Source organism: Hippopotamus amphibius, chromosome 12 (genome assembly GCF_030028045.1).
Source record: "Hippopotamus amphibius kiboko isolate mHipAmp2 chromosome 12, mHipAmp2.hap2, whole genome shotgun sequence".
In the NCBI taxonomy this organism is placed as follows: domain Eukaryota; kingdom Metazoa; phylum Chordata; class Mammalia; order Artiodactyla; family Hippopotamidae; genus Hippopotamus; species Hippopotamus amphibius.
The window spans coordinates 421,295-442,331 of NC_080197.1; the positions used below are offsets into that span (position 1 = coordinate 421,295).

The following is a 21,037-nucleotide window of genomic DNA, read 5'->3' on the forward strand; positions in this document are numbered from 1 at the left end:
GGGTGGGGGTGGAGGAGAGGCCTCGCGGGGCCTGTGGGGAGCAGCTTGGCCTCTGCAGGCCAGCATCGGGGCAGCTTGGTTCTAGCACTAAAGGCATCTTGCTTCCACTTTAAAACATTTGTCTGTTAGGTTACATTTTAAGGAAAATTTCAAGGAAGTGTAAATTGAGCGCAGTGAAAACACAGAGGTGAGAAGGAAGATGGAGTCGGGTTGGCAGGGAGGTTCCGTGGCTGTTTGAGGCACTTCCCTATACAGGGTTGGGCTTTTCCGGACCAAGACTTGGTGTCCAGCCTGGGGGAGGGGCCCGCCGGCAGGGGGCCCAGGTCCCTGCACCGACCTGGGGCTTGTTTGGGTGTAGCAGGACACAAGGGCCAAATTGCTTCCACTGTTTTACATTCTTATTAGAACCAGTCGCCTTCCAGGTGGAGCTCCGCAGGGACCCGAGGGAAAAAACACCCCATCCCGTTCCCGGAATGGCTGCTTTGAACACACAGTGCAGCAGATGAAACATACTCACAGCCGTCCCCCGCCTCACGGCCCGGGTGCATTTCGAGACTTGGCGATTTAGTGAAGCATGGGTGGTCTCGTGGGTGAACGGAGGGAATAAGAGACACCGCTCCTGCTGATGAACTGTGAAGACGGCTTTTGGTTGAGACCCCTCTACCTCCAGACGCTGTAGGGAGGAGGTTCGGAGGTGTTCTGGGATCGGGGTGCTGGGGGCGCTGCACCCTGGAAGCGACAGGCAGGGGAGCAGCCCTGACACCCCCGTCAGGCATCTGCCACTCAGAGAGAGACTGGCGGAGCAGGTCTGCGCTTATGTCCGAGCGCAGCAGGTCTGGGGGAGACCTCAGAGCCCCCCCTCGCCCCGGGTCTCTGTGCGAAGCAGCCGAGACTTGTGTCTCTCGGGTCTCGGAAGGCAGCTCGGGACCGTGCGGCGTGGGGACCCGCACTGCGGCGCTCAGCATGCGGTCGGTGCCTCCCTGATGCCCAGACGCTGGGGACATCCAAGCCTGTCCCCCTGCCTGGCAGCTGGGGGACCATCTCCGCCTTTCCCGGCGGCAGCAGGCAGGTTGCAGCCCCCTTCATCGCTTGCCGTGCAGTCACCTGTGTCCCAGGTTACCCGTACTTCACAGCCGCACCCTGTGAAGGGCGACACCGCTTTGGGAGTTTGGTCTGGAACATGGATTCACGTTGTTTTGGCACCAAAGTGGTCACGTTTTGTGATTCTGTCTGAAACTCAAGTGTCTTGAGATTAGCAAGCCATAAATAAAATAGAGAGTAGAGACCCCACAGGAGCGATAAAAACACTGGAGAGGTGGTGTGGCTTCCGGGTGGCACGGGGGTCACTTTGGCGAAGTCTTAGGTGCCGGTGTGGCAACAAATGGCCCTTGGTCTCATCCAGCCTTAGCTGCTCACAACGGTGTGGCATCTGGGCCCCTTCAGGACTGCGGGCTCCTCTCTGAGGGTCCCTTCCTCACAGGGCTGCCCGCGTGGACCTTTGGATGCATGGCAGTGCCCTGTGGTCTGTGCAGGGGCGCAGGTAATTCAGAGATGACAATCAGGTTATCCATCCACAGGTGTGTGTCCTGTGAACAGTTGTGGGTCCACACATGTGTGTTCCCTGAACAGCTGTGTGACCCACGGCCAGGTGCATCTCTACTAGACCATACCCTCCATCAGGGCAGGGCAGGGCAGATGCTCTGCTATCCTCGCTCTCAAATAAGAAGTGTTGTGAGCATACTTTAGTCTGAAGCCTGCATCTTTCTTGTGAGGCCATCGTATAACATGACTGCGCAGGACGCTTCCATGTTTAGGGTCACAGCTGCCAAAACACACCTGGGCAGCTGACCACGGGCAGCCATTCTTCTGCTGCGGTCAGGTGGGTGGGACCCCCTTGAGCCTCTCACTGAAGTGGAGACGTTACCAACTTTGTAATGCAAATTCAGCGATTCCCCTAAAGCTTCCCTGGGCTTGGGTAACCTATGTGTATCCTTAATATTTCCGTGGCAGACTAACATTTTTTTTTTTGGCCACACCACACAGCTTGCGGGATCTTACTCCCCGACCAGGGATGCAACACGTGCCCCCTGCAGTGGAAGCTCGGAGTCCTAACCACGGGACCACCGGGCAATTCCAGACTAATCTGTTTTGGATTATCCTTCCTATAGGTTCCTTTTCTTTTTAGTGTACAGGTGACTTTTTTTCCCTGATGAAAATTGTATTTTCTTACAACAAAATCGCTATGAAGTACATAACTGATTTTAAGCTGCTGTGATTGAATAATAATTTATTTTAGAATTTCCACACGAGTTGAAATTATTTGAGAAATGCAAGCCCCGTGAGGTAGTTGCTACTTCTCTAAAACGGCGCTGGCATTTTCCCCTTTTCGGTGCTCTTCCTAATTCTTAGAGGATCTGTTTCACTGGTGACTGAAGAGAGTTATTATTCATATAGGAAGTTAGGTAATGAAACACGCATCTTCCTAATTTGAGTACCGGGTCTCTGAGCTTTCGATACCTCCCCCACACGCGGCCGGGAGCTCGGTGTGGACTCCGGGCACGAATCGGACGCTTTGAGTGTACACGGGCGAGTTCCCGATTCGATGCTTGTTTCGGCTCCTCCCTCAATGTCTGGTTACCCTGAGTCTGTAACGCCAGGTGTGCGGTGTGAAGCCACACCTGGATGGTCTGTCCTGCTCCCCACCGCACACGCCCCGGGGGAGGGGCCGGCTGGGTGGTGACCGCCTGCGGTGGGGGCGGCGGGGGGGGGGGGGCGGGGGGGTGGTCCACACACCCGGGGCCGAGCATCCCCGTGGCAGCTGTGAGTGTAGGACCCCCCGCAGCCAGTTCTGAGTTTTCCTCCTGCTTCTCCTCAGGCCACATCCTTGGGGTCAGGTCCCGCTGCTCTCACATGGTCGAAGCAGCGTGTTTACTTCTGATCTTCAAGTCGGCCGGCTGGCTGTGGCAGGGGTCTCTGTTCTCGCCGTGGCCTCCGTGCCTGGCGGGGATGCTGCTGGGTGGGCCCTCGAGGGCCGCGAGGGAGTGAAAGGCCCGTCCTCCCAGCCTGAGGACGGTGGGCTTTTCCAGGTGACCTCGGGTGATGCTGGGAAATGTCCTGTGAATCTAAAGGAAGATCCTGCACAAATGAGGTGGCCCCGCCCTCCGCCCTGCCCCCCATGGGAACGGCGGCTGGACGTCCCCACCTTTGACCGGCTGGAAGATGGTGTGTTCCACAGGGAAGACCTGTCTTCCCCAGGAAGCCATACGTGGGGACGGTGGCCCCAGATTTCATACAGTGAAGTCCTAGCCCCCAGCGTCTCAGAACATGACCTAGCCTGGATGTGACTTGTACTGAGGTAGGAGGGACCTAATCTGGTATGACCGTGTCCTTGTAGGAGGGGACACTGCAACAGACACGCATGCAGGTAGACGGCCGTGTGACAGCAGAGGCAGACGTGGGTGACGCTGCCACAAGCCGAGGACACTGAGGATGGCTGGTCACCACGGATGCTGACAGAGGCCGGACGCGTCCCGCGGAGCCTTCAGAGGGAGCCCTGCCAGCACCGTGGCCTCGGGCTCTGGCCTCTGGTCTGGGCGGCACTGAGTTCTGTTGTTTCGGCAGCCCGGTCGGGTGGCCCCGGGAAACTCTGGGGGCGGCGAAGGGCTGGGAAACGAGTCTGAGGAGAGCACCATGTGACGGGGCGCTCGGGACCGCGAAGGGGGTACTCGCCACCTGGGGTCCCTCCCCCTACTGGACACCTCCCTGGGGCCTGAGCTGGTCACACGGGGCTTCCTCCCTCTGGAGCTGGTTTGGGCTGGAGTTTGGGAGTTTGAGGGGCTGAGGCTGTGGACGTCAGGCCCTACTGCCCTGTGGGTTTTGTTTGTTTGTTGTTGCTTTTTTTTTTTTTTCCATCTTTATTAGAGTGTAATTGCTTTACAATGTTATGTTAGTTTCTGCTGTACACAGTAAAGGTTGCTTCTTCAAGGGTGAGGATGAAGGTGCACCTGGGTTACTTAAGCTGGATTTTCTGTTTGGGTAAGAAAGTCGCTTCAACTAAGGATGGGCGTTCCCCTCCTTTCTGGAATATTTGTTTGCTCGGAGGGTTGGCTGCAGCCTGTAGGATTCTGTTCAGAGCTCCGTGTGCTCAACGACGGAGGTGAGCCTCGAACCAGATGCTGGTTCAGGTGCCGCCGTTGAGTGCCCTGTGCCCGGCGGCCGCCCTCCACGCAGCCTCCCGACTTCCGCGGCGTGTGTCGACTGCGCGGGTAACTCTTCCGTTCTCGCCCCACAGAGTCCATAGAAGAGGCCACCCCGGGATCCCAGATGAACAACCGGAAGGAAGATATGGAAATCGCGTCCCACTACCGGCACCTGCTGCGTGAGCTCAACGAGCAGAGGCAGCACGGCGTCCTGTGCGACGCGTGCGTGGTGGTCGAAGGCAAGGTCTTCAAGGCCCACAAGAACGTCCTGCTTGGCAGCAGCCGCTACTTCAAGACGCTCTACTGCCAGGTGCAGAAGACGTCCGACCAGGCCACGGTCACGCACCTGGACATCGTCACGGCCCAGGGCTTCAAGGCCATCATCGACTTCATGTACTCGGCCCACCTGGCCCTCACCAGCAGGAACGTCATCGAGGTGATGTCGGCGGCCAGCTTCCTGCAGATGACGGACATCGTGCAGGCCTGCCACGACTTCATCAAGGCCGCCCTGGACATCAGCATCAAGCCGGATGCCTCGGACGAGCTCTCGGAGTTCGAGGTGGGCGCCCCGCCCGGCAGCGGCGCGGACGCCCTCATCTCGGCCGTAATGGCCGGAAGGAGCATTTCTCCGTGGCTGGCCCGGCGCACGAGCCCCGCCAACTCTTCCGGGGACTCGGCCATCGCCAGCTGCCACGAGGGCGGGAGCAGCTATGGGAAGGAGGACCAGGAGCCCAAGGCCGACGGCCCCGATGACCTCTCCTCGCAGCCGCTGTGGCCCGGCGACGTGGGCTACGGGCCCCTGCACATCAAGGAGGAGCAGCTGTCGCCGGCTCACTGCGGGGGGAGCGAGCCCCCCTCCTCCGGGGACGGGGCCGTCCAGAACTCCTTCTCGGAGCAGGCCGCAGGGGACGGCTGGCAGCCCACGGGCCGGAGGAAGAATAGGAAGAACAAAGACACGGTCCGGCACATCACGCAGCAGGTGGAGGGCGACAGCCGGGCCAGCTCGCCGCTGCCGTCTTTCCTCCCCGTGTCCGGCTGGCCGTTCAGCAGCCGCCACTCAAGTAAGCCTTCTGTGTGTTTCAGGCCGGGCTCAGGCGCCCTGGGGTCACGGGCGGCCAGAGGCACTGTGTGCCGGCGGCCCCTCGTTTTGCCCGGGGCCGCTCGCCTTGTCCGTACAGTGGCACCTCTCCGGGCTCACGCTGGTGGCTTCCCGCCCGACCCCCCTTTCGTAGTAAATCTGTGTGAGCACAGGGAACGCAGGCGACGCGTCCCCGCAGCCACGCCGGGGCCACCGGCACGCAGAGGCTCTCGGGTGGGGCTTTTCTGAAGCTGTGGGGTCCGGAGCAGGAAAAGCGGGGAGACGCCTGGGGGGCCGCGGCTGCTGCTCTCCCGTGGGGGCGCCCCTCGTAAGCACCGGTTGGGAGAACTGAATTTTTAAAGATTTAAACATTACTTGTTAAAAAGGTGAAAAAGCGCATGAAGTGGAGTGAGCCGGTGGAGGGAAGGCCAGGCCAGGCGTGCGGGCTCCAGTCGGGTCCGTGTCGCGCTCATCTTTCGTGCCGGGCGACGTGAGGGCTTGTGGCCGCACGAGCGCCTCCCGAGGGGCATTTCCGACACACGTGGTTTCCAGGGTTCCGGCGGGCGTTACCACAGAGGTGGGGGAGCCTCTCCTGGACCCCGAGTCCGTCCGCCACAAGGGCTCTTAGCTTAGCTTTGGGGACGCTGGTTCTCTCCTCCTGGAAGATGGTTTTATCCGTCTGCCAGGCTAGTAAACAAGTGAAATGTCTTCTAGATGCCGGGCCCTCTTCCCGGTGCCGAGCATGCGATCATTACGGCTGCACCGAGCTTTCCTGAGCGGCAGTGGGGCCACGAGGGCTGCGTTCGGGGTCAGGAGGGCTTTGGTGGGACAGGGGCTGGTGCAGAACCGGATGGAGGCTTCTTAGCAAGTGGCCACGTCGGGGAGGCCCCTCCAGGAAGGAGGCTGGAAATCAGTGGGGGCGCGGAGGTGGACGGCAGGCAGCGAGCCGCGGGCATGGTCCCTGAACCACGTCACCAGCGCGAGGCCTGTGCTGGGGTCGGGAGGGCAACCCCGGGGCTCCTGGATAACTAGCTTGGTGATCGTGGTAAAACATGCGTGTCATGAACTTCACCCCTTTACCCATTTTTAAGTGTGGTGGCGTTAAATACATCACGACTCTCTGTCTCCAGAGCCTCCTCGTGCCCCCCGGGAGACGCCGTAGCCTTTCTTATGGGTCCCCATTCTCAGGGCTGCGTGTTCCCGGCCGCGAGCGCCGGCCCGGCTCCTGCAGGTTCAGTCCGTGCTGGTCTCACCGGCGTCGCCCCCTTGGCGGCATGATTCTGGGCGCTGTAGGACGTCCGCAGTGCCCTGGCCTCTGCCCGCTGGATGCCGGCAGCCCCCACCCCTGGTTGCGACATGGCCAGTGTCCCTTACGGGAAGCCCACCAGAACCGCTGGAGTTTGGCTGAACTGACTAAGAAGCAGGCTAAGTTTCTGAGCTGGCGGAAAGGCCACCGGACTCCCTGCTAGCGGCCGGCGCAGTGCGTGTCCGTGTCTGCTGCCTCGGTGACAACTGCATGTCCCTTTAGCTCTGACGAAAGCCTGGAGAGCAGCGTCCACAGGGACAGACTTAAGGAACCTTCTGGGGGGTCAGGGCCGCAGAGCCTTCCCCTCCTGTCCTCTACCTGCTGGGTCACGGGGCGTCTGGCGGGCTGCGGGGCTGGAGGCCTCGAGAGGGGGGAGCCCGTGAAAATGTGAAGAACCAGGACCCTCCTTAAGCCCGTGGGTTTGATGTTTTAAGTGCAGTTGTCGAGCAGAAGGTGTTTTTAGACTCCAACAAGTGATTTCGGCTGGTGTGCTCTTGCTCGTGTCTGAAATCCCTCGGGTTACCAAGGCAACTGCGAGATTCCCCTGAGTTGCTAAGACAAGGACCCGAGGTGTGGGCTTGCGGGGGACGGCTCTGCCCATCACGGTGGCCGTTTGTTCCTCCGCCCCGGCCCTGGGCTGGGGTTCGCAGGCATGCTTGTGCTTGCCAGTGGAGGAGAGTTTGATTTCAGTAAAGATTTATTACATCTTAGAGGGGAGCATTTTTTTTATTCTCATCCCATTTATAGGACCAGTGGCCCTTTCCCAGAGGCACGTGTCAGGCAGTTCCTGCTGGTCCTTCGGGGTGCTTGGCGAAGATGCTCAGATGCTCAGCCCCGCAGCAGGACTGCGGCCCTGTCCCATGTTGTCCCACCTCAGCTCCGGGGACTCTGGGGCCTGTTCACGTGTAAGAGGGATTCTTCCAAGCAGGCAGCCACGTGCTTTCAACCCAGCAGCTTCCGAGAAAACATCCGTTGAAATGTGCCTCCGGGTTACAGCCGTGGGAAACAGCATTTAAATATGCAGGTACGGTGGACACAGGCCAGGCGCACGGTGTCTGCCCGCGCCCGCCTCCCTCGCTCGTCTCCGATGCCAAGGCTGTCAGCCTTCCATGAGGCGGGTTTGCAGCCACTAGTTCAGAAGCTGGTGCCGGGAGAGCCCAGGTGCCCCCTCCCAGCGCCCCACCCACGTTGCGGAAAGGATCTGCAGAAATACAGTTCTGAGCTGGAATAAAGCGTGTGGGTCTTGTGAAGGGACCCTTGATACCTGAGCCTCCGTGAGGGCGCACCCTGGGATTCTGAAGCGCGTTGAAACGACAGCGCAGGTTCGGGGGTGCAGGTGGCCCCCGGAGGCTCCGGCGGCTGCTCTAAGCTTGCAGCCGCCACCCTGTGCGGCCAGGGCCCAGCCCTTCGGAGCTCAACGCTGGGACTGAACCTGGGACTGAAGCAGAGCCGACAAGCAGGTCCAGGCCGGCGGCCCCTTCCTCGGCTGGACCCTCAGACGCTTTGCTTTCCCTTCAGGAACAGGCCGGATTGCCCGGAATCCGTTCTCCCTGACCGCAGGGCTGTGGTTAGGGCAGCCGCTGTCCCAGCACCTCAGCAGTGGTCTACGTGGGGCTTTCGGCTGGGAATGTGGGGAGGACTTGCTGCTGAGAAGGGAGGCGGGGTGGGGGCCTCCTGCTGGCCCAGGGGAGCGGGATCTCTGGGGAGGAGGCCTGGTGGAGGGCTGAGCTCGGTCCTGAGACCCTCGGGCTGTGCCCCTCTGGCGGCCTAGCCCTGGCCCGAGGCCGTGCTCCCGAATCACCACGGGCACCGGAGATCCTCGGCTCTGTGGCCTTGCTGCGTGGCCCACAGCGCTTCTTTTCTAATGAGATGGAGGCTCCTGGACTCTCTAGAAGATGCAGTTCATGAGGACGGAGCCCTGAGCTCTCTCATCATGCTGGATGTGGCAGCCGAGGCGGTTCCCCGGGGGCCACCCCCGACCCCCACCCTGAGGAAGAGCTGGAGGGTCTGGGTCTGGGGAAGTTAGGAGAAGGCGGGGCCCCCGGGAGGCGACGGGTGGGCGCGGCCAGCGGCCACTCTCGGGACCCCCAGGGCTGCCCTCGGGACAGAGGGATGGGAGGGCGGCCTGGCCGGGGGCCCCCGCTGGCAGCCCGTCTGGTGGTTTCTCTGCGGTTCATTTCCCCCCACTGCCTCTGCTGCCTCCGGGCAGGTTCGCAGCCACGCCGACAGCCCGCTGGGTCCTGTTTGACTTGAATTTGAGGGCTTTTGTCCTCTTCAGCCACGTGTGTGTTTCTTCTGGTGTTCGGCACCGAGGCAGGGACGCGACTGGGTGGGGACCGGGGCCCTCAGCACCCGCCCCCCAGGGACAGGAGGCTCCGGTTTGGCTGAAACGCCCAGGGAGAGGCTTGTACGTGTTGTATTTGCTGTATATACGTGTAGTTACATACATATACACACTTAAAAGCACAGCTTGGAATCTTACATTTAAATGGAGATTTTAAAAGGAATTGTGAGCGTAATTTTTAACTGTTCATTTGAAAACTTTTATGCTACTGCTCTTTTCAAACTTTTAAAAAGTGGGTGCAGAACATACATACGAGAAAGTCAAACCCCAGCTGTTCAGCCGGCAAGGGGGGCGTGAGCCACCCCCCGGACCCCCACGCCTCCCCGGGCGGCGCGTCCGGAGTGGGCCTCTGTGTGCCGGCCCCTCCCTGAGCCGCGGGCTCTGTCCTGACCTGGACGGGCCTGGCTGCCGGGGTGCCCCGGGCGTGTTTTTGGTGTGGACCTAGAGCTGCTTCCAGGGGCGTGTCCACTTCCTGCTGCTGCTGTGGCAGCAGCCCGGCTGTACCACCTCTTGCCCCGGAGTCTACGGAGGGTCCGCGGGGCTGGGTCCTTCTGGGGGCTCAGGGGAGAGGTCCGGCCTTTTCCAGCGTCCAGAGGCGCCACGGTCCTTGGCTCCTGGCCCCTTGTCACCTGGACCTCCGCTCTGGTGCCGCATCCCCTTCGCGGGCTCTGGCCGTCCCGCCTCCCTGTTCCTCTGAGATGGGCCCTTGTGTGGACAGGGACCCCCGGATGGTTAAGGTGGTCTCCCATCGCGCCTGCATAGTCCCTTTTGCCACGCAAGGTGACATGGTCACGGTCTCAGAGATTAGGACCTGGACACCTGAGGGCCGTCTGGGCACATAGCTAATAAGGAGGTGTTTTGGCGAAAACCGCCGCCCCTTTTCCTGTTGTTTTGGGTGTGATAAGCTATAAACGGCACAGATTTCAAGTGCAGCGCTGGAATAACCTGCTGTCTCTCCCTGCGAGAGTGGGCCCGCCGCCGCGGAGATTCTCCACCTGCCGATGTGTCGCTGTGTTTACGCGTTTACGCGTCTCGTCGCCCACATGCACCTCGTCCTCGGTGCGTCCTGCGCGGGCAGCCGGCACCCGGGCTTCATCCCAGCGCTTGGGCCGGCCTCTCGCCAGAGCCCCCATTTCTGACGCTGGGTGCCCACTCCGTGCACATGCCTTCGGACGGCAGACGCCCCCTCAGGACGCCCCTCAGCCTCTGGACGCCCCCCCGCCAGCACAGCATAGCAGCATGCGCTGTGCTGTGTGTGTATGTTCATTCTGAGATGGTGCAGGTTTAGTCACTTGGAAGGAATAAGGCAGAGAGCGCCTGTGTGCCTGTTAGGCAGCTGACGCATCCGCGTCACAACCGGGAAGCTGACGGCGACATGTCCACAGGCCTGGCCCCGCGGTAGCTCCGGGAGCCTGTGATCTGCCCGTGGCCGGGATTTCCAGCGTGCGCTCAGGGTGTGCCCAGGCCGCCACGTGCGTCCGCAGGTCATCCTTTCACTGCCGAACGGTACCCCGTTCTCTGCTGTAACACGCCTGCCGACGGCTGTTCGGGTTCCTTGGGTGATTTCCGGCTGTTACGGTCAGGCTGCCGCGAGCACCGCAGGAGGCGTGTGTGTGTGATCCGTGTCGGTTCCTCCCAGGACTGCGCTGCTGGCCGTGGGTGGCTTGTGTGTGAGAAGCCAGGGGCGCATGTGCTGTACACGCGTGTTTTTAAACCTTAGCCTTTCTGGAGGGCACGGGGGCACCTCCTTATAGTTTTCTGAGCATCTTCTGGGCGGGTCACCGGCCTCCCCATCTTCCTTTGAGCAGCCTCGGCTCAGGGCGGTGCGTGGTGGCGGGTTTGAGGGCTGGGCCGTCTGGCACCCTGCGCTGCCGGGGTCGCGCTGCGGGGTCATGCTGCGGGGTCACGCTGCAGGGTCGCGCTGCGGGGTCGCGCTGCGGGGTCGCGCTGCCGGGTCGCGCTGCCGGGTCGCGCTGCCGGGTCGCGCTGCGGGGCCCCGCTCTGAGCATGAGTGGCGTTTCCCAGTTGCCACCCGCCGCTCTTCCTGGGGAAGCGTCCTCTGCTGAGTGGAGCGTCCTCCGCGTGGCCTGGGGGCAGGTCCTTCATCAGGTTGGACCCTGAAACATTCTCTCTCAGCCTTTGGCCCGTGTTTTCCTGTAACAGTGTCTTTTGAAGAGTGTACACATTTTAAATTTTGATGAAGTACAGGATGTGGACTTTTTTTGTGTGGTTCAAGCTATTTGGGTCTAGTCCAAGGAACCTTTGCCTAAGGTCGCAAAGATTTCTCCTGTGGTTCCCCTGCAGGACTGGGTGTGACAGCAGGCCTGGGACGCACGCTGAGCTGTGCATGTGGCCGGCGAGGGGCCGCCCGCACGGTCACCTTCTGCATGTGGTGTCCAGCTGTTCTGATACCACTGTCCATGGAACTACGTAGCTAACCATACATATATTTTTTTAATTAAATAGAATTTCTTGTATGAAGTAAACACTTTTTGGTAGTTAGAGAAAATGAGGTAACTGATTTTAACTTGGATAAAGAAGCACGACGCTTAAGAAATAATACACCTTAGACGCATAAAGTGAGAAGGTAAATGTTGGACAAAGTGCATAATTACAGTTTTTTGAACTTTATTTTGCGTCGTGTGTGAGAGCTAGTAAAGTTCGGACTGAGGTCTGGTTTGAGCTGTAACTCGGGAGGGCGGAGTCTCCCGGGAGGGCGGCCTCAGCGCCGTGGTGTCCACGCATCCAGGGGTCTCGCCTTGTGGCCGTTTGCTCGCGGGGTGCCTGTCCCGCGGACGAGAGGTGGCAGGCTGGGCTGGGGCGTCTGCGGGAAGCCTCTCAGAGACAGCTCAGGAGCATCTTTGAGAATCGTGGCGATCTGGGGAAATCTTAGGGACCCAATGCCGGCTTTCGACCAGGCTGTGCGCCCAGGCCCTCCTCGTGAGGGCGGCCCGCGCCCCCCGCCCCAGGCCCTGGAGACTCTCCCTTCTGCTCTGTCACCTGTTTACTCCCCACTTTGCAGCTCACACAGCATCGTCGAATTTAACTGTTTAGAAATTCTGCTTATTTTCATTATAATCTCTTTTCTGCTTTTCAGCTGAGGATTGTGAGTGAAATTTTCAAAATGTTATCATGTATCATTTATGGAAAGAAGGACCCCTCCCCCCAAAACCCCTTTCTGCTCTAGAATCAAGCTTTACATTCAGAACAGTTAGATGTTGATATTTTTGGTCCGGTTGCCTCATGTATTAAAAAGAGGTCGGCCTGTGGCAGAAGCCCTGAGCGCCTTTTCCGCTGCCCTGGGCGGTCAGCGTGGGGACTTTCCCGCTGTCACACGTGTGTGTGAGTGGCTGCACACACTCTGTCCCTTGTCTTGGTGGCCGGTCTCCCTGTCCAGGCCCTAGCAGTGCTGCCGTGGTCTCTGCTGCCCTAGGAAGCCCCCTGCGGCATCACCAGGCGGCCTGGACGGGGCCCACCGCCCCGCAGCGGACAGCCGCGCCCAGGCAGCTCGGTTGGCAGCTCCTCCGGCCTCTGGTTTGTCAGTTTTATCATCACCATTTTAGGGTTTTCCTAAGTCACTGAGCCTGTTTGCCACAAAAGGCTGTTCAGAGCAGAATGCTAGCTGAGGAGTTTTCAGGGTCCTCACCTGAAGGGTGAGCTCGTGCAGCTGAAGGAAGGAGCCCTGGTCTCGGCCCCTGGGGTCCTCGCTCAGGAGGCGGCCCTGCCTGGAGGGGACTTGGGGACGGTCCTGTCACACATGGTGGCTGAGGCTCAGGTCCGAGCCTGGCCTCCCAGCTCTCCCGGCTCCAGCTGGAGTCCACCTGAAAGCAGCACAAAAGAGTCTGAGTTTAACCTGTGAATGTCAAGTTGTAAAGAAAAGCCGTCGCTACTGCTGACGGGTGGGATGTCTGTATTGGTCCCCGCCACACACACACCAAGAGTATTTGGAATGGTTTTAGCTTTTGGATAACACGAATCTAGTAAGAGCCTATTTTGTGGTTTTACGTAACATCAAACTCCTTATCTATGAGAGGATTTTTTGCAATGTAAATATCGCTTTCAACTTCCTATTCTGTTTGTAGAATTTCATTTTTGACCTCATCATCTTAAATCTCTCCTTTTGAAGTCAAGCTGTGGTCTGGAAGGGCCTGGGAAGGGCCTGCTTTCTCTCCTGGCGCCTGCCCGGTGCCCCCGGGCGCCCCCGCCCCACGGCCAGAGCCTCCGCCTCTGGCCCCTGCCCCTGGCCAGGCCCAGCCTGTCTGCCCTGCAGGAGGCTCAGGACCTGGGGGGCCCAGGGTTGGCCTCGCGCACTCTTCCTTCTGGGCACTTTCCTCTGCTTTCTCACTTGGACGATAAATTCTTGGGAAACTCCCGCCGTCTCCGTGCGCGCAGGAGCCACCGGGGCCAGTGGGGCGCCTGAGGCCGTGCTGTCCGTGCGCCCGGCCCACCGAGGTGACGTCGGAGCCTCAGCCCCTCTCTCGTCTCCTTCATGACCCTCCTCTTCAGGACGGCCGGTTCCTTCCAAGTTTCACGTGAGTGGTGTCATCCTTGTATCGGAAGATATCCCGGGTGTTGTTTCCAGAACCGGGGGCTTGAATTTCGACCCGGGTGCCTGGCAGACCGAGCGCAGGCTTGGGAGACGGAGGGTGACCCAGGCGCTGGGGGCGTTTCCGCGTGTCCTGTCACGCGCTGCTTCGCGCTGTGTGGCTCTTCACTGGACCCACGAGGGCTCTAGCTCAGGCCATCGAGTGACCGCGGGTGGCCCGACAGCCTCACGGGCGTGTCTGGTCTTGATTCCCGGGACGCTGGTACCTTTCCTGAGTTGTAAATATTCACGTGGGAGATTTTCAGTTGACAGCTGTAATTTCCTCCACTGTCGCCCCCCACCTTGCGCACCCTCACCGCTCGCCAACGAGCATCTTTAGGGCGACCGGCCCCTCCCGTGCCTCCTTGTTTCACAGCAGCTGGAAACCGGTTCACAGTTTCACGGCAGTTCTCAATCGACAGACCCCAGACATCTTTCTTCCAAACCCAACTTTTAGCTTTTCATATGCAGCCGGAATCTTTCGGCTAATCTTGGTTTCTTTTACAAGCGTTTGAACTTAGCTTGTTAATATAATGTCATTAAAATTTTGGTTTTGAAATCTGGTGTTTTTTCGTTTTCAGTCTTTCATGGGCTGAATGTTTGTGTCCCCGAAATTCATATGTTGAATCCCTAGGCCTGGTGTGGCTGTATGTGGAGACAGGGCCGGAGAGGAAGTTGTCAGGGTAAATGAGGCTTCCGCGTCGCGTCAGAGCTCGCCCTCCATCTGCACACCCACCGAGGTGAGGACAGCGGGGAGGCGGCCGTCCGCGAGCCAGGAAGCAGGCTCCCCCAGGAACAGGACCCTGCTGGACCCATACCCTGGCCTTCCCAGTCCCAGAATCAGAACCTCTTATGTCTGTTACAGGGGCCTGCGCCAAGGGAGGCAAAGCCTTCATTTCAGTTTGATTTAATCCCTACACTTAGTGGCTAGAAATGCAAAGTCTGTACTGATGTGACATTGAGGAATTGGCAGAAAAATATAAAAAGGCTAATAGTTTGAAAAAAAGAAAATATCCTTCAGGAGCCTCGGTGGGCAGTAGCTGGATGAGCCTCCACGGTGTCCTGAGTTTTTCGCATCTCTGGGGAGAGGTTAGACCTGTCCAGGTGGAGGCACCCAGGGTGCACTGCCCTGCGGTGAACTCTCAGCCTGTGAACCCTCAGCCTGGTCCCCGGGGCCCCAGTGCCCCCAGGACACCCAGCACCTGAGGGGCTCTGCTGAGGTGGGCTCTCCTCGCACCCCAAAACCCAGATCCTCTGCGCCTTTTGTGAGCGAACGTGCACTTCCGGTTTGGGGGTGTTTGCAAACGTGGGTCGGTGGCCATGTGTCCCCAAGGTGCCTGGGCCCCTGGCTCCCGGCGCTGGCCTCCCTGGCTCTCTGGTTCTGATCCGCACGCCTATCCAAGGACCACCGTCGGAAATCCAGTCTCTTGCAATAAATATTGAACCGCTTTGTGAAACCGTCAGAGGCATTTTGGGTGAATCTGGTGGATTGGCTGGTGTTGGTTCCGGCCTCTGTGCCGTCCAGTGCCGCAGTTTTGAGGAAATTCCTCCACAAGAAAGAGCATCGTGGACTTCCCTGGTGGCGCAGTGGTAAGGAATCCGCCTGCCAGTGCAGGGGACACGGGTTCGAGCCCTGCCCTGGGAAGATCCCACATGCCATGGAGCAGCTAGGCCCGCGCACCACACCTATTGAGCCTGCGCTCTAGAGCCCGTGAGCCACAACTGTTGAGCCCACGTGCTGCAACTACTGAAGCCCACGTGCCTAGAGCCCATGCTCCACAACGAAAGAAGCCACGGCAATGAGGAGCCTGTGCACCATAATGAAGAGTAGCCCCCACTCTCCACAACTAGAGAAAACCTGTGCGCAGTAACGAAGACCCAACACAGCCAGTAAATATATTAATTAATTAATTAATTAATTAATTTAAAAAAGTAAAGTGCATCGTGAAGCAGGCTGGGGCTGAGTTTCCCTTGTACCCATCAGGGTGGCCGAGTCATGGATTTGCTCTGCTCTCTGGGGGCTGGCACGGGGCGAGCGGGCTGAGCCCCTTTGGGTTGGAGGGGACCCTCTGTCCCTGCCACGTCTCATGGGGAGGCCCGCCCAGCTCTCACCCTCTTCACGTTTGGTTCAGTTTTCTGGAACCTCCTGTGTCTCTGTCTTGACGCTCAGCACCACCCTGGCCTGCAGGTCTCTGGGGGGAGCGCCTGTGCCCGCGGGACCCCGCCGCCCTCACCACGCACACCTGGCACGCGGGCCGGGTCCTGGGTTTGTGAGCTTGCGGCCCACCCGCCAGCCTCTGCTCACCCCCCAGCACGTGTTTGTGGGAGGAGCCGCCGCCGGGCGCCTGCTGTCCCGTCACCCAGGACAGCGTGGGGAGGGGGACGGGACGCCCACCCCTTCTCCCCACCGGTCTCCGTCTCGGCAGGGATCTTGCTTTCCGCGTTCGGTTTTGATTTCTCGCCTGGCCGCTCGTTCCCCGGGGGGCCCTGGCCAGGCCGCAGCTCTCCACGGGGCCCGTCTGGTGCCGGCCGTCCTGGGGGCGCCTCCGTGGCCCAGACGGTGCAGGAGGCTCCTGGTCCTGCCTGTGCGGCCCTGAGCGCGAGGCTGTCGCCGACCCTCTTGTTAGCAGCAGCTTTACTGAGAGAAAGTTCACACTGCTGAGAACTCACCCATTTAAACTGTGTGATGCTCTGGGTTTCAGTGTCTTCACAGGGCTGTGCGGCCGTCACCACAGTCGACTTTAGAACATTTTTGTTGCCCCAGAAGGAAACCCGCGTGCTTAACAGTCACCCCAAGACGGCCCCCCCACCTCCCCCAGCCCCGGCAACTCCCAGTCTCCTTCGTCTCCGGGGATTTTCCTTTTCTAGGTATTTCACGTGAGTGGACTCAGACACCATTTGTCCCTTTCACTGAACGTAACGTGTTCGAGATCCAGCCGCGTGGTAGCCTGAGCCAGCGCGTCCCTCCTTCTTGCGGCTGAGTCACAGTCCTCTGTGTGGGTGGACGACTCCTTGTTTATCCTTCCCTGGTAGATGCGCCGCTTCTGACTGTTACGGGTGCTGTTGCCCTGAGTGTGGGCGTGGTCTTACCCCTCCTGCGTGTCCTCCCGCCAGTGGAAACGCTGGGCTGCGTGGCAACTCTGTGTCCAGCCTTCTGAGGACCCGCAAGCTCTTGCACCACAGCCGCGTCATTTTACATTCTTACCAGCAGCCTGGGGGGCTCCGGGTCCCATGTGTTGCTGGCCCTCGTGGGCTGCGGCGTCCCAGTGGGCGTGGAGGGACCTCTTGGCGCGGAGCCGTGCTTCCCTGATGATGGATAACGCTGCGCGCTGCCCGCTGGCCATTTGTGTATCTTCTTTGCGCCAGTATCTGTTGGAGTCCTTTGCGCACTTTTAAGCTGGGGTGTTTGTCATTTTATGGAGCTTCAAGATCCTTCATGGGGTCTGGATAGGACCTTGTGTCAAGTGCACGGTTTGCAGATATTCCCTCCCTGTGTTGATGGCGTCCTTCGAGGCCTTCAAGGGTGTAATTTTGGTGAAGTCCAGGTTAATCTGTTTCAGTGCGTGTGCTTTGCTGTGGCGGCTGAGAACCCGTGGCCGTCTGAGGCCGCGGAGGCCTCTCTGAGAGTTAGATCAAATGGGCTCTTTGCTCCATTTTGAGTGTCACCCCTTCTCTGAGAGGTGAAAATACCCAGACGCTCAGCCCCGGAGCAGATCCCCCGGGGTTCTGGGTGGAGCTCCACACGAGGCCTCGCTGTGATGGGACCGCGACAGGACGGGGTTGGGCTTGACGCCGGGAAGCTTGTGGCTCCGGCCTCACTGCCTGCTGCTCGGCGGGTCCTCGAGTTGCCTGCGAGGTCTCTAACGTGTGTTTCCCTCCCCAGACGCGGACTTGACCGTCGCCGAAGCCGGCAGCTCGGACAGCCGCGGGGAGAGGCCCGAGCTCTACACGCACGTGGACGAGGGGCTCCTGGGAGGAGAAGGCAGCTACCTGGGTGCCCCCCTCACCCCCGAGAAGGACGACGCGCTGCACCAGGCCACCGCGGTGGCCAACCTGCGGGCGGCGCTCGTGAGTAAGAGCAGCCTGCTGGCCCTCAAGGCCGACGTGCTGGGGGATGACAGCTCCCTGCTGCTGGAGTACCTGCCCAAGGGCGCCCACTCCCTGTCCCGTAAGTGCCGCGCGCGGGGGTGCTGAGGGTTGGCGGGAGCGATGTGTCTCGGCCCCGATGGGACGCGCCGGGGTGTCAGCGTGCGTGCGCGGGGGTCGTGGTGGTCGCCGGGCCTTCGGAGAGGAGGCCCCCGAGGGGGGCTGTCGGGCCACCAGGAGGGAAGCAGCTTGTCCCAACGTCTCATACTTGAAATCGAGGCATCTAAGCCCAAATCCTGATCAAGCTGACACGGGCCAGGCGTGCGGGGCCTGGGACGGGAGCCCCGGGAGGGGACGGGGCGCGCGGGCTCCCTCTGCTGGCCGCCCCGCCCGCGCTGGCCCGCGCGGCCTGGGAGAGGGCCAGGGTGCAGGGCCTCGCTCTCCACCGGCAGTGCTGCTGCACGGGAGGTTTAAAAGGGATCTGGGGGTTGCGTTCACACCTTGAATGCCTCCGGCTGAAGTCTACGTGCTCGGAAGCTGGTGACCGAGTAACCCAAGGATCGGGTGAGGTGCAGCGGTGGCGGCCGCGGCCCCGGGCCGGCCTGGGAGGAGCCAATCCCCTGGGCTCAGCGCTCTGAGCATTGTGCGTCCCGGGTCCTGGGCCCCGGGTCGCGGGTCCTGGGCCCTGGGTCGCGGGTCCTGGGCGGGTGTGACCGTGTCTCCGGCCTCCTGAGAGAAGCGCTCTGTTGGGCGGGTGTCTGCGAGTGAGAGCCAGGTGTGGCCCCGTCTCCCTCCTCGGGGCAGAGCGACGCGCCCCGCAACGGGAGGGGCCCCCCTCCAGGGCCTTGCGGTCCAAGCGTGTGTGGCGGGTGGGGCCGCGCGTGGGACCCTGGGCACCACTGAGGAAGCAAAGGAAAAACTGCAGCCAATGGTGGGGGTCTGGGAAGTGTATCTTTAATTTTTACTCTAATTTTAAAAACAATATTTTCATGACTGTTTTTGTGAACGCTAAAACATCTAAGCATTTGTGATGAAAATTGCTTGTGGCTAATAAAGTCTGACGGTGGAGAAGAGCGTTCGCGGTCTCTTTATTTCTTGTGCCGGAGTCTGAGGCAGCCGGACACCAGGGCGGTTGTAGGACTTGGCTGTGAAGTCAGACCCAGGGCTGAATCCCCCAAGTTTGTTGGACGTGCTTTTAAAAACACGTTTAGGCCTCAGTTTTTGCATCTGAGAAATGGGACTAGCGTCACTTGCACAGTTGTTGTGAATGTAAAACGTGGGACACGTGAGCAAAGCACGTCTGACAAACGCTCCACAGCATCCGTCCGTTTCAGGCGCAGATCAAACCCTGAACGTGGCGTAAACTGTCAGGTCTGTGATGAACGGTCGTTCGAGGGGGTGGTCTCAGGGCGTCTGCGGCATCGGGGGCTTAGACTCGGTGAGTCCGCGAGTGGACATCCAGCGGAGGGGCCGGCAGGGCAGCTTTGTGGGTGTCCTGGAAGGAGCGGCCGGGGTGTGGGAGGCTGGGGGCGTCCCCTGCCGGGCTGGGCACTCGTTTGGGCCCTTTCTGGGCACTGCCTGTGGGTGTGCGGCTCCGCGTGTCAGAGACCCCAGGAGGCGGCGGCAGCGCCTCTGAGGCCGATCCGCGTTGTCACCAGGGGGACAGTTTCTCCTCCTGTCCCCACGTCTGGCAGCCTTCGCCTCCGGGGTGCGCCTGCCCCGGGGCCTTGGGCGCTCCGTGCGGGAAGCGTGCTGGGGGTGGGACCGGGGGTCCGGGTGGCCAGGAAGCACCGATGGCACCCGCATGTGGTCGGGCCGGGACTCACGTGCCGGGGGTCTGACTGCGGGGCTCTGGGACGCGCGAGGCACAGGGAGAGACCCTCTCCGCTCTCGTGAGCCCCCGTCCCTGCAGAGGCCCAGACCCCGCCTGGCAGCAGGTGGGACGCCTGGGTGAGGTCAGCAGGTGGGCAGTGGCCCCGTCGGGTGGTCTGTTCCCGGTGGACAGGCAGTCAGGTAGCCACACCTGCCCCGTGCACGTCCCCAGGCCCCGCGTGTCCCCAGGCCCCGCGTGTCTCGCGAGCACACACCTCCCTTCGCGGTTCACAGGGAGCCGCCAGCAGGGAAGAAAAACCCCATCCGCTGTGTTTTCAGTATGTCTGTGGCTAGCTCCGGGTGAAGCTGACTAGTGGGTGTTGATATTTTGTTATTTCTATTATGTTTCAGCCTCTTTGCTGTTAATACTCTGACTCTCCCACTTTTCTCATTAGTTCTGCCCTCACGAGAGGGTCCAGAAGCTGGCACAGTCCTTGGCTGGCGGCCAGGAGCCGGTGACGTGGGCCGTGTCTGGGGCTGGGCCTGGGCTCCCACGTTCGCTCAGGCAGAGAGGTCGAAGGGCTTGTAGGAGGTGTGGGTTGTTTTAGAACATTCTTTTCTGACATCCTGAGTAAAACCCACCTGTTCTGGGCATACACTACAATAAAGAATGGACATATCCAGAGAAGAACCTTCATTTTCCAAGACTGTGTGGTCGCCTTCCTGTGGCAGACGTTCCGGCACCTGCTCCAGAGCTGCCCGCGGAGCACACGTGTGCCTGTCGGCTCTGTGCCGTTCAGTTCACGGACGCTCAGGCCCCCAGAGCCCCCACGCTCACCCCCGCCCCTTCCCGTGCTGCTTCCAGAGGAGCCCCCGTTTTCCACTCAGTTGCAGGCGTTGGGGGCCCTCCTGAGCACGTGGATGGGGAGACCCCCACGGTGCGCTGCCCCGCAGGGACGCGCACCCCGAGCCCCAGACGACGCCCAGCCTGGGAGCACAGGGATGCTGTGTGCGCCAGCTGTCCTGAACATACATTTGAAGGAACAAAACGGCTTCACCCTGGGCGCCACGGAGGGCAAAGCAGAGGCACTGCGGCGCGGGCTCCGCGATGGAGGCACCTCCAGGCTCGGTGGGCGTGGAGGCCACCGCAATTCAGGGAGGCCAGAGGGAGATGGGGGCCCTGTGCCGCGGTGTGGGGGTCCTTCGTCCCTGGTCTGGTTCGGGGGGGGTCAGTGGGGATGTTTCCTGTCTCCGACCCCCAGGCGCCTTTAGCTGGTTGCTGACGAGATTTTTCCAGGGCCAAGCCTTTTGTTTTGTGATGTTGCGGGGCCGTAGGACGGACATCCCAGCAGCCGTGGCGCGTGGCTGCAGGAACGGGGGGAGGGCACATCCCCGTCGTGACGCCCGACGGGGGCAGCTCTGCGGCGCAGGGTGTGCTGAGGGGGCTCCCGGGCCCTGTTGGGGCGTCCCGGTCTCGAGGTGGGGAGCCCTGAGGTGCGTCAGGGTGGCCTGTCGGGCACGCAGTGTTGCAGGAGAAAGGGGTAGTGGTTGCAGATGTTTAAAATAAATCCATCAAGTCCGCAGGCCGTGCCGAGCAGTGACTGGAAGGTTCCAGAGCCTCCAAGAA

General features: G+C 60.5%; 1 protein-coding gene across 1 annotated transcript in view; it reads left to right on the top strand.

The window, feature by feature from the left end:
- The first annotated feature begins 3,951 nt into the window (after positions 1-3,951).
- Positions 3,952-21,037, top strand: part of ZBTB46 (zinc finger and BTB domain containing 46) — a 33,972-nt gene continuing 16,886 nt past the window's right edge. The window contains exons 1-3 of the mRNA XM_057700761.1: positions 3,952-4,035; positions 4,292-5,260; positions 17,396-17,680. Of these exons, the coding sequence (XP_057556744.1) occupies positions 3,993-4,035; positions 4,292-5,260; positions 17,396-17,680 (1,297 nt within the window). The 5' untranslated portion in view covers positions 3,952-3,992. The remainder of the gene's footprint in view (positions 4,036-4,291; positions 5,261-17,395; positions 17,681-21,037) is intronic.